Here is a 13,351-nt window from a genome sequence, read left to right on the forward strand (position 1 = left end):
AGGAGTGCACTAGGGTGGTGTGATAGGATCACTCTTGTTCTCTACATACATAAACAATTACATAAATAATTTGATGGATAGGGTAAGCAGCAATCTGTGACTGTTTGTGGTACGCTGTATGTATAGGAAAGTGCCATCATTGAGTGACTTTAGGAAGATACAGAATGACTTAGAAATCATTTTTTTTGTGTGTGTGAGATGAATGGCAGCTTGTTCTAAACGTAGAAAAATGTAAGCTAATACACATGATTAGGGGAATCAATCTTGTAATGTTCAAATGCAGTATTAGAGGCATGCTGCTTGACACAGTCCCATTATGTATAGAGGAATTGCATGACCCGTTCTCGAATTCTGCTTCAGTATTTTGAATCCCCACCAGGCCAGATTAAAGGTAGACAGCAAAGCAGTTCAGAGGCATGCTGCTAGATTTGTTACTGGTAGGTTCAACCAACATGCGAATATTACAGAAATGCTCCATGTACTCGAATGGGAATTGCTGGAGGTAAGACGACAGTCTTTTCATGAAACATTATTGAGAAAAATTAAAGAACTGATATTTGCAACTGATTACAGAACTATTCTAGTGCCACCAATGTACATCTCTGTAAGGACTGTAAAAACAAGATAAGAGAAATTATAGCTCATATGGAAACATATAGACAGTTGTTTTTCCCTCTCTCCATTTGTGAGATGGATGTGAAAGGCAATGACTAGCAGTGGAACAAGATACCCTCTGCTGTTCATCCTGTGGTGGCTTGGAATGTACACTGATCAGCCAGAACACTATGACAACCTACCTAATAGCTGGTATGTCCATTTTTGGAACTTGCTCAATCAGGTTCAGATCTGGTGATTTGGGGGCTCAGTGTATCAATTGGAACTCACCACTGTGTTCCTCAGACCACTCCATCACACTCCTGGTGCGTTATGTTGTTGAAAAATGCCACTGCCATAGGGAAAAATGATCGTTATGAAGGGGTGTATGTTGTCTGCAGCCAGTGTATAATACTCCTTGGGGATGGTAGTGCCTTGTTCGAGGTCCACTGGACCCATGGATGCCCAGTGAATGATTCCCAGAGCATAATGGAGCTACCAACAGCTTATCTCTGTCCTGCAGTACATGTGTCAAGGAACTATTGCCCTGGAAGATGAAAGATTCGTGCCCTCCCATCAGCATGGCGAAGAACGTATCAGGATTCATCAAATCAAGCAACACTCTGCCACTGTGCCAACATCCAGTACTGGCTGTTAAGTGCCCATTTAAGTCATAGTTGCCAATGTTGTGGTGTTAACATTGACACTAGCATGGGTCACAGGCTGCGGAGGCCCATCATTAGGAGTGTTCAGTGCTCTATGTGTTCACACATACTTGTACTCTGCCTAGCATTAAAGTCTGGTGTTAGTTCCATCACAATTTGCCACCTGTTCTGTTTTACTAGTTTTCCAGCCTATGATATCTGACATCTTTAATGAGGGGTGGCCACCCAGCCCCATGGTATCTGGACGTGCTTTCACCTCGGTTTCACCATGTATTGAAGACACTCACCACAGAACTCCTCGAACACCTGACAAGTCGTGCTGTTTCTGAAATCCTGGTACCGAGCTGTGGGCTGTCACAATCTGTCCCTGGTCAAACTTAAATAGATCACACACCTTCCCCATTCTACACATGGACAGCACACTCACTGATGCTACATGCACTGTGTTTGTGTCTGACTAGCAGTTATTCCTCACTAGGTGATGCTACTGTCACCTGAATGGGTAAAATAAATGTAAATATCATGTGACTAGGGCCTCCCGTTGGGTAGACCGTTCGCCGGGTGCAAGTCTTTCGATCTGATGCCACTTGGGTGACTTGGATGTCGATGGGGATGAAATGATGATGATTAGGACAGCACAACACCCAGTTCCTGAGTGGAGAGCTGAATGGGTATATGTCGATAATAGGTCTGTGGTTATAATGTTCTAGCTGATCAGTGTATGCAGATGCAGCTGTAGATGTACCCACTGAACCACATACTTTCAGGGCATGATATTAATATAGTCACCTCACAAAAGCAGGTACTGAACTCTAATGCTGAACATTAATTGGCAGGCTGATCTCATCTTTGTAATTTTTTTAATTTACGTTTTGGCATAGTTAAAAGGGAACAACCACATCTTAACACGTACACATGAAAATTAAAATTTTTGACACTGTCAAAAATACTAGATGTTGGACTATACATTATATTGCACAGATTGTGAGAACTTCTGCCTCAATGTTTCTGATATTAATAGCAAACTTCAGGTAGTTCAGCCAAATAAGAATCACAATAAATCAAGTAAATAACTCATAATACTGAAACACAAACATGAAAACTATTTATGATGTGATTATTTTATCAGTTTCTTATATATTACGTGGTCTTCCTTTTGATATGAAACATCTTTCTGCTTGTAGATAAAATGACAACAATAAAAACTGTTTTCAGTTTCAGTTCAAATGAAACTCAGATACATGTAAATCACTGTTAATGACATGTTACATGCATTTATGAATATTTTTTTAATAAAAGTATTCATGTGAAAATACCTTACAAGTAAAGGAGACCAATCACCAGAATGCAAAAACATTGAATTGTCAACATGCTTACACAAAAGAAGAAAGAAAAAAAAATTGCAAGCTTTTTGAATGAATCCTTTCTTTCTTAGGCTAAACTACAAACACAAATACAAATACACCTGCCCCGCCCCTACATGGTGCTGGCTGGACATACAATGTTTTTCAGTGAGGGGTCTCCTTTATTCCCACAATATTTACATTCTACCAGATCTTTCCCACTATAATTATTCATGTTTAAAATTACATACTTTGAAAGATACTGAATATATACAATAGTGTGTGTTTCCAAGTTAATGGTATACCACCATCTCAGAAATTAAAATTTGTCTCACTCCACTAAAAAATTATAAGAAACAGTAACTATTTTATATAAACATTTCAATGTATTACTCAAACTATCATCTCATTAATGATTGACTACTATAATCCAGGTTTAGCAATACCATTTAGAAAATAATGTTTTATGGAGACTGTGTTAACTTTGAAAAAATATGTTATATCCATTAAATAGATAACTTTTGCCGTAATTTCCATCTACTACATAAATAGATATTCGACATGAAATGCATTCTACATTAAAATTTATTTATTATAATAAAACAAAAGAAAATGTTACCAAAACCAAAACAATGGCTATGGATATTTGTATTTCACAGGATTGCAAATAATAAATTTGAAGACATCAGACAAAAATAAAGCACCAGAATCTGCAGTAGTGGGTAATCAGATTTGTTTTTAATTAAAATATGCCACTACCTTACAATATTTACATAACATTACATTGACTCTTACATCAGAGGAACATAAACCACAGAGATGACACAGGGCTAACAGCTACAGCAGTCTATATTAAATGGTGTTTTAATTAAATTATACAAGTATCTACAATATTTACATAACATTATATTGCTTTGAAAGTCTTCATTCATCATGTGCTCTTGTTAAACACAAGAACTGCAATATTGGTGTGGCATTTATTTCAAAAACATGTGTTTTGAACTAGTTATTCTACTTTCACTGTGTACCACAAGTAGCTTTTAACCAGTGTATATTATTTTATTGGTATAAGTTAATTCTGGAAATGAGTTACCAAATCATACTGCCAGTTTCTGTTACATCAGTTACATTTAGCCTACTTTGTGGATTCAAGAATCTCAGACTAGCAGTATATGAGGAAATGTCACTCTCATAAATGCACCACCTTCTTCTGTCAGTACCTGCAACACTGGGAGGGTTCTGCTTTGCAGTTACGCGAGCTATTATTTCAGCACTGGGAGCATAGCAGAACGTCCCACATCTTCCTCTACTCCAGTGACGATCCTCCCAAGGATATGCTGTTTCTGCATTTGTAAAGTCACATCCTGGGAGGTCTAGCCGCCTTCACGCAGGTCGATCCAGATGAGATGGATCGCGCGGCAGTTTCACACATACAAGCAGAGTGCTCAGGACCACAGACAACTCTACCAGTACTAGTGTCAAACTCCCAGCTAGAAACATAGCACTGTGCTGCTTTAGCCAAGCCTCTAGCCTCTTTGAACACCCCTGCAACAAACAATGCAACTTAGTATTGTTACTAAGGGACATATGATTGACGGAATTAAAAGTCTTCCATTGAAAGGGTTATTGAAAGGATGAAATAATTTGAAAATTTATAGACAAATAACACAACAAAATACAGGGCATATCAAAAAGAAGCATCCAATTTGGTATGTCTATATTTCAAAAATTAATAAGCATATACAATGAATTTTGTTTTTTGCAGAATGGAGAACTTAAAAAATATTTTTTTTCTTGTCTTTTCATAGGTGTTCAATATGTCCCCCTCGAGACACATGGCATATGTCAATGCAGTATTCAAATTGTTCCCACACTGCAGCTTCCACAGCTGCCATTATGTGATGTCTCAGTTCATTCATTGTTGTTGGTAATGGAGGCACATAAACAGAGACTTTTATAAACCCCTGCAAGAAATAGTCACATACAGCCAGATCCGGTGACCTTGGGTAATGTAAGGCCGAATCATTTGGTCCAGTGCAACTGATCCATCATTCAGTAATCCTTTGATTTAAAAATCCCCGCACTTCCAGATGCCAGTGTGGTGGTGCCCTGCCCTGTTGGTAAATAAAGTCATCTGTCTGGGGGAATAGAAAGTTCTCAAACATTTTGAGATATGTGTTTCCTGTAATAGTGTTCTTGGCAAAGAAAAATGGACAATACACCTTTTCCTATGAAACTGCACAAAACACATTACATTTTGGAGAGTCCCTCTCATGGTGTACAAGTTCATGTGGTTGTTCCATGCCCCATATTCTCACATTATGATGGTTCACTGTTCCATTTAAATGGAATATTGCCTCATCATTAAATACTAAGCATCGAAGACAACTGGATCTTCCATCTTGCTAAGAACAAAATTACAGAACTCCACATGTGTTCGTTTGTCATCTTCATGAAGAGCTTGCAGTAGCTGGATTTTGTATGGTTTCATGTGTAAACGTCAATGCAACACACATCAGACAGGCATTGGGGGCATGTTGAGCTGTTGAGCTGCACAGTGAATGGATTTCTATGGACTGCTTGTGAAACTATGGCTGATGCGTTCTACGTCTGTATCAGACGCTCGGGGACAGCCCGGCAATTTGCCTTTACACAGACAACCTCTTTCTCAGAATTGTTCATGCTATCATCTAATGCTCCGTGCTGTAGTAGGAGTACAAAAGTCATGATGAACAGTTATTACTGACCCGCACTGTGCAAAACATAGAACAAAAATTGCTTTCTGTTGTCCCAACACCATTTTTACTAGAACTGAACTGGGCGCACACTGCTGCTACCTAGTGCGAGTCATGTAAAACTAGAGAGTTTGCTCTTTCCAACAGTATGTTGTTCAAGCATATATCTCAAAGAACATAACAGTTATGATTTTTTAAATTTTAAGATTGTTTTTGATGCATCCTGTATATTTCAAGGGAGAAAAGTATGATTCTGTCCTCATGAAAATGAGTTAACATGACAGTTATGTGAAAATCCATGCACTTTTAAAAATTTTAGACATTCATACAGAAATTACTTTCTTCTCTTTTATAAACTAGCAACAATTATTTCTTTGTTATCTTACATTAGAGGCTTACTAAAATGCTTCAGGACTGCAGTGAATATTCAGCATGTTGAGGATATAGCTTCAGTTGATGCTAGGTGATAGGAGACTAATCATATTCATTTGCCACTTGTAAAATGACTAGCATTTGTAATCAGTATAGAAAACAAGTTTGAAACATAACTGTCCTGAGTAATTGGGTGCAATATGTTAACCACATTTCCAGCTGCTTAAAGGAAACCTCATTGAAGGCTTTTGCAATGCCAACTTACCACAGCCTTTCATTTGTTATTCAAATGCATGGTGTCTGTTCCTTCAAAAGAATAGACACATGCAGATCCTGCAGCTGTGAAACACTATATGTATACTGAACAGAGATGACTGCTATCAGCTGCAGTGGGACACTAAGTGACAGGGATTTGGATTGGATTGTTTTGGGGGAGAAGACCAGACAGCGAGGTCATCGGTCTCATCGAATTAGGAAAGGACGGGGAAGGAAGCCGGCAGTGCCCTTTCAAAGGAACCATCCCGGCATTTGCCTGGAGCGATTTAGGGAAATCATGGAAAACCTAAATCAGGACGGCCGGACGTGGGATTGAACTGTCATCCTCCCGAATGCGAGTCCATTGTGCTAACCACTAAGTTACAGGGACTGTGGATATGTGGCGCTCAGTGGGAGTGTGGATCAGCCATGAGGTGTACTGAGATAGTCCGTACAGTTGCAATAATACTGTGTCCTGGATGGTGCAGTGGTTACCACACCTGCCTAGTAAACAGAAGATCCCGGGTTTGAATACTGGTCCAGTACACATTTTCGCTCATCGCTGCTAATTCCACTTAATGTCCTGCTGCAGCTGATACCAGTCATCCCCCTTCAATATACGTATAGTTTTTCATTTGCATCTCACACTTCATTAAATGATTCTAGTTTGCTTGGTTAACATTAGACTGAAACCTTTAGGAAATAAAGCTCGGGAAGACATTTGCCAATAAGTTGTCTTGAGGGAGTCTTTACTCTGATGTAAAATTTTAAAGAAACCTACACATATTAGGCAAGAAACTATAGGCTGCAGGAACTTAAGAACTTGACAAGTACTGGCTATGAATTACCTAAATTTTAATAGTGGAGACACTGTTAGTGCTTTACGGAGTAATGTTTCTAGTAAAACAAAAATCATTAATATTAGTCAAAGTAGCTGTGTGTGTGTGTGTGTGTGTGTGTGTGTGTGTGTGTGTGTGTGTGGAGGGGGGAGGGGGAAGGGGGGCACAGCTGCACATTACAGGCATTTTAAGCACGAAAAATGTGAAACAATTATGTAGTAAGAGTGGTACTAGTAGGTGCATATACAAAATAATATGCATTGATACTAGTAGACAATTCCATACTTTATTAGCAAAGTAGACAATACACTGTGACACTCAAGTCAGAGACACAGAGCAAACTGAAATCAGAGTCCAGGACATTACTATTGCCTGTTGCTAAGGGCAGCAGTATCAGTGTTTACAGTTAGAGATGATAAACAGTCCCTATGTCACCACAAATTGAAGGAATGATATTATATTGGTGGACCTGCCATTAACACTGTATGTTATTTAAGTGTAGCATGCAGGTTATACTAATGTACTCCTTGAATTATTTTGGACAGCAGTAGGTTTGTCGGGTGGGGGCTCTACGGATTTCAAACAGTTTAAAAGTGCCCCTACATGGTGCTGGCTGGACATACAATGCTTTCCAGTGAGCGGTCTCCTTTATTCCCACAATATTTACATTCTATCAGATCTTTCCCACTATAATTATTCATGTTTAAAATTACATACTTTGAAAGATACTGAATATATACAATAGTGTGTGTTTCCAAGTTAATGGTATACCACCATCTCAGAAATTAAAGTTTGTCTCACTCCACTAAAAAATTATAAGAAACAGTTTAAAAGTGCAATAATTGTTAAATATTTTTTTAGAATAACTTTTTATCAAATCATCTACGAAAACTCTGGTATTGGGCCACGCAGAAGTTGAATGCCCACCAGAACAAATGGATCTCAATGGCTGATAGATGGCAGTGCTGCACTTGCCTAGTGAGCATTCCACCACCTCGTCATGTGAATAGACTGGCCAATAGTGTCACTTGCAGCTGGAATAAATACTGCTGCACCTCGGCCCCTTGGTCAATTGTGTACTTCAGCTGGTAAGGTTCATTAGTCTCCACTGTACTACTGTCCACTGGTCAACGACTTCACTTTGGCACTGGTTCTCCTCTTTGGTCTCAATTGAGATTGTGGCTCTACTTGACCTGTCGGCAGCACTGTGTCGAAGGTTTCATGCTCTTCATTGTTGCATAAGTTGCTATTGACTTGCTCTTGTTGTGACGGGTCCACTGTTCAGTCAGCCCGGTTGCTCGACTTGGGTGTGAGTTTTGAGTCCCATCTGTAGGTTGTCTTCCTACCTTGCATCACCACAGTTTCTCTATGTTTTCTGATGTGTGCACCAGTATCCAGCCGCTTATGGACCCAACGATTGGCAATGAGGAAAAAGGAAGTTGTTCTGTAGCAAGGAAGCTAAATTGGTTAGCCTGCTCAAGCAACAGTAGCTGCTGATGCACCAGCAGCAGATACAGATGGACTTGTTACAAAAGTTGCTTCAGCTCTTGGTGGACACACTTTGTGTGCAAGAGGCCACTGCGCCCCGGGGACTAGTGCCCCCTGCACTCGACACCACATTCTGTCCTCTGTCGCTTCCTCCTTTCACTGACACTACAGAGGACTGGGGCACATATTTTAATCAACTGAAGCAGCATTTCATGGCATTTCAAGTCATGGATGATTCATTGCAGTAATTGTTCTTTCTGTCTTGGGTGTCACCAGACAAGTTTTATCTCCTCCAAGAATTGGTGTGTGTGTCTGACCCCGTTGCCCTCCTCTACCAGGAGATATGCACTCTGTTGACTAATTATTATTCCCAGCGGTACCATGTGCATGCCTCCAGGCTAGAATTTCATCAATACCATAAACAATTGGGACAGTCATATCACTCACAGGTCACAGATTTACAAGGACTCAGCCGAAAATGTGATTTTATTTGTCCCAATCAAGGCTGTAAGGCTTCCTATGCTGACGACCCCTTGATTTGTGATGTGATAATTCAGTGCAGCTGACCCAGAGGTTCACAAGGAGGCATTGAAACTGGATAACCTCTCATTGGAAGACATCTTACACATCACTCATTCATTTGAAGTTGCACAGGTGGCTAACGAATATTTCATGGTAGGGCTTCATGTGGCTGTATTTCACATGCTACCACATGCCCCACCTCATCATCATAAACAAAGGATGACATCAGGTTGAGCAATGTCATGGTTATCCAATGTCTCTGTGACTTCTGAGCCTCCAGTTGCCGCTCAATGACAGCTATGGGGGCCGCACCCTTTGTGCTCGCAGTGTTTTTCCTCTCACTCCCGAGCACATTGTCCAGATTGCTGGTGTTACTGTACATGCTGTGGCAAGGAGTGGCACTTCTGCTCAGTATGTTGCAATCACATGACCTGGCCCCACCCAGCACCATGACCACACCAGGACAAGGTACAGGTGCTGCACACAGTGGTGCCCCAGGGCAACCTCTTCACACAAAAATTGTTTCTCATGCTTTGTATGTCTCGCCAGGACATCCTGTTTCATGTAGACCATCACTTTGATCAATCAGGTGACTTATGTCTGATGGGGTTCACCTGACTTGTCTCCACCCTTGTGCAATTTGTTGGCCTATGGAGACAATGTGATTCCTCTTTGTGGGCGGTTTTTGATTGCAGCAGTGTAAAAATATATTAACCAGCTTTTGACATTCTTTGTCATTGACCATCTGTCAGCTAACAACATTTTTTATATTAATGCCTTCATGGCATTTGGATATTCTATCTCAGATTAAGTCAAGGTGTTTTTCAGGAAAGGGACTTTCCATCTCCGTTCAACAAGAATTGGGTTGTGCTTCATACTTACAGGCACACATAACCCTTTGGTCGGGTGCCACACCTCCTTTTTACCATGCCACACTAATTCTGGTGGCTGCTGTGAAGCAGAAATTCAATTGTCTCCAGGCAGCTGGGGTTGTCGAACCTGTCAAATTTAGTTGCATGAGTCAAACGTTCGGTCATCATCTGGAAGCTGAATGGGTCTCTTTGCTTGTGTGGGGATTACCACAGTTAATAAAATATTCCAGGCTATTATGAGAAACCTAATCTATTCCCAGCAAGAAGATCTTCTCACCCCTTTGATGCGTACCTCCAGCTGCCTTTATCTGAAGCGTCTCAGAACACTGTGCCGGGCCCCTACCCAGCGACAGGTCCTTCACTATGTAATCCATGGCTTGCCCCATTATCTCTCTCATCAATTGACAACAGTGTTCCATCCTTGGACACAGTTTTCTCACTGCCTCTCAGTTGTTGATGGTATCATCCTTTTAGATATTAATATGTATGCACTTCAAGTGGTTATTCTGGTGCAACTGAATCTTCAGGTGTCGAGTTTGCTCCAACGGAGTCATTGGGGCATGTCCTGCACGAAGATGCTGGCAGGCCATGATGTGTACTGGCCTGGGAACAATGGCGATATTGGAAAAGTGGTCTGTAGTTGTGCAGCATACACCTAGTACTAGGCAGTGCCCCCTCACTCTTTTGCCCCCTGGCCTGATCCTCACCTCTCTTGGAACCGTATCTATCTCAATTTCGCAGGCCTATTCTTGGGTTCTTTGTGGTTGTTCATTTTGGATGCTTATTCAAAGTACCCCTAAGTCATATGCATGGCATCCACCACACCCAGGGCACGCTTACAGTCTTAGACCAAATTTAGGCCATCGAAGGGTTGCCTAGCACATAGGTATTTGACAATGGCCCACAATTCATGGCCTCTGCCTTCGAGGACTTCTTTGCCAACAATAGCATAAAACACATCTGTAGCCCCCCAGTCCAGCCTTCCTCCAATGGTGAAGCTGAATGTCTGGTCTGGACTTTTAAGCAGTTGATGAAGATGGCTATTGAATCATCCTCCTCTACGGCGGCACTTACTTTGGTTTAGAGCACTTATCACACCATACTGATTAACAATCATAGCCTGCAGAGCACCACCATGGTCACCATCATCGGCCCTTGCTTCATCTGCTGACACCGTTGATGCTGGAACCTCGCTCATGTCCGTCTGGGTATTAACCCCTTGGCACTGTGGTGTAGGCATGCTCCTGCGGGAGTACAGAGGCTTGGACACCAGCAATGGTAATGTCCATCCGTGGGTGACAAGTTACATTGGTCCAAAGACAGAAGGGGCTTGAGCACCATTCTCACATCCAGATTTGAACTCAGACACAAGCATCCCCTCCACAGTCCCTCTTCCACCGCTTTCTGGCACCAATGTGCCACAATGGCCAGAACCCCGAGTGGCTGCAAATGTCCCGTTTTCACCCAGGCTCTCCCTGTGGACCAGTGATTTTACATGGCATGCCCATCTCCAGCAATGTTCCAACAGACACTGGCAACCACATTTGGCAACCACATTTCCTCCTCACAGCCTACAGTTGATGATACTGCACCTTTGCCCATACCTTTGTTTCACTTTTCATGGCACCATCTGGGGCACTTCCGCCCATATGCACCAGTTTTGGGGCGGGAGGGATCTGGTATCAGGTTGTGTAGAAGTTGAATTCCCACTGGAACAAATGGATTTTGATGGCTGATACAGGGCAGCGTCCCTGCAGTGCACCATCTGAATACACTGGCTAATAGTGTCCCTCATAGCTGGCCGGCATAAATACCACCTCATCTCCACCTGTCAGTCAGTTGTGGACTTTGGCTGATAGCATTCATTCGGTTTCTACCATACTACTGCCTACTCATCAACAACTTCGCTTTGGTATTGGTTCTCCTCTTTGGTCTCGATTTGGATTTTGGCACTACTTGACCTGTTGAAAGAATTGTGTTGAAAGTTCGTTACACTGCGTTGTTGCATAGGTTGCTATTGACATGCTCTTGTTGTGTCAGGTCAGCCATTCAATCATCCAGGTTGCTGAAATAATGCTATAGAAGCTCCATTTTTTACATGAACAGAAAAGAAAATGTTAAAAAATGAGCTGGAAATAGTTGCCTTTAAACATTATTTGTTTAAAGGGTGAGTATTTCTTTGTTTAAATTTAATTAAGTATTTTAATTTAAAATATTATTTTGTAGCATCAGTTATCAAGTTTACTGACATTAATTTTGTAAATCTACAATAAATCTTCTTACATAGTAAATTATAATGTGGAAGTGAGACTATGATTTACATACTACAGTCAGATCACTTACTGTTGCTCTATGTCACCATGGGTAATATTGTGATTCTCAGGTACATGGTTTCACGGTAGTGTTACAAGAATTTCATCTCTGTTTCCAAGCCAACACTGAATGCCACACACTTTTAAATATATGTCAACAATGAAAGATGCAGATTAAGTGATTCAAACATGTCATATTTCTGCTCACGGCCTTCTGTTCGCAGCTCATTATCTTAATGTAATGCCTACTAACTGCCGAGGACCTAGCAGGTCATAGAAAAATCCAACACATCAACTACAAAACTCTGGCAAATGGGTATTCACACATCCAATGACAGGTCATAGGTAGTGAGGTAGCATGAGATAGTAAGCTGCTTGCCATCAAAAACCTATCATAAACAAATCATAGTACAAATGAGGCCATATAGTGTATACTAATACAACGTCCTTAAATTCTCTATATGTGGGAGTTTAACCATTAGGTACCATAATAATTATCACCCCCATAAGGCCATATGCCCCCCATGAACTATGGACCTTGCCGTTGGTGGGGGAGGCTTGCGTGCCTCAGCGATATAGATAGCGGCACCGTAGGTGCAACCACAACGGAAGGGTATCTGTTGAGAGACCAGACAAACGCGTGGTTCCTGAACAGGGGCAGTAGACTTTTCAGTAGTTGCAGGGGCAACAGTCTGGATCATTGACTGATCTGGCCTTGTAACACTAACTAAAATGGCCTTCCTGTGCTGGTACTGCAAATGGCTGAAAGCAAGGGGAAACTACAGCCGAAATTTTTCCCGAGGACATGCAGCTTTACTGTATGGTTAAATGATGATGGCGTCCTCTTGGGTAAAGTATTCAAGAGGTAAAATGGTCCCCATTCAGATCTCCGGGCGGGGACTACTAAGGAGGACATTGTTATCAGGAGAAAGAAAACTGGCGTTCTATGGATCGGAGCGTGGAATGTCAGATCCTTTAATTGGGCAGGTAGGTTAGAAAATTTAAAAAGGGAAATGGATAGGTTAAAGTTAGATATAGTGGGAATTAGTGAAGTTCAGTGGCAGGAGGAACAATACTTCTGGTCAGGTGAATACAGGGTTATAAATACAAAATCAAAGAGGGGTAATGCAGGAGTAGGCTTAATAATGAATTTAAAAAATTTGAAATTCGGGTAAGCTACTACAAACAGCATAGTGAACGCATTATTGTGGCCAAGATAGATACGAAGCCCACACCTACCACAGTAGTACAAGTTTATATGCCAACTAGCTCCGCAGATGACGAAGAGATTGATGAAATGTATGATGAGATAAAAGAAATTATTCAGATAGTGAAGGGAGATGAAAATTTAATA

The 13,351-nt window shown here is 41.2% G+C and overlaps 1 protein-coding gene across 1 annotated transcript in view; it reads right to left on the reverse strand.

Moving 5' to 3' along the window:
- Positions 1 to 494: 494 nt before the first annotated feature.
- The window catches only part of LOC126095641 (CD82 antigen), a 65,748-nt gene continuing 52,891 nt past the window's right edge, over positions 495 to 13,351 (reverse strand). The window contains exon 5 of the mRNA XM_049910403.1: positions 495 to 4,147. Coding sequence (XP_049766360.1) covers positions 3,986 to 4,147 — 162 coding nt within the window. The 3' untranslated portion in view covers positions 495 to 3,985. The remainder of the gene's footprint in view (positions 4,148 to 13,351) is intronic.

This window comes from Schistocerca cancellata, chromosome 8 (assembly GCF_023864275.1).
Source record: "Schistocerca cancellata isolate TAMUIC-IGC-003103 chromosome 8, iqSchCanc2.1, whole genome shotgun sequence".
NCBI classification, from domain to species: domain Eukaryota; kingdom Metazoa; phylum Arthropoda; class Insecta; order Orthoptera; family Acrididae; genus Schistocerca; species Schistocerca cancellata.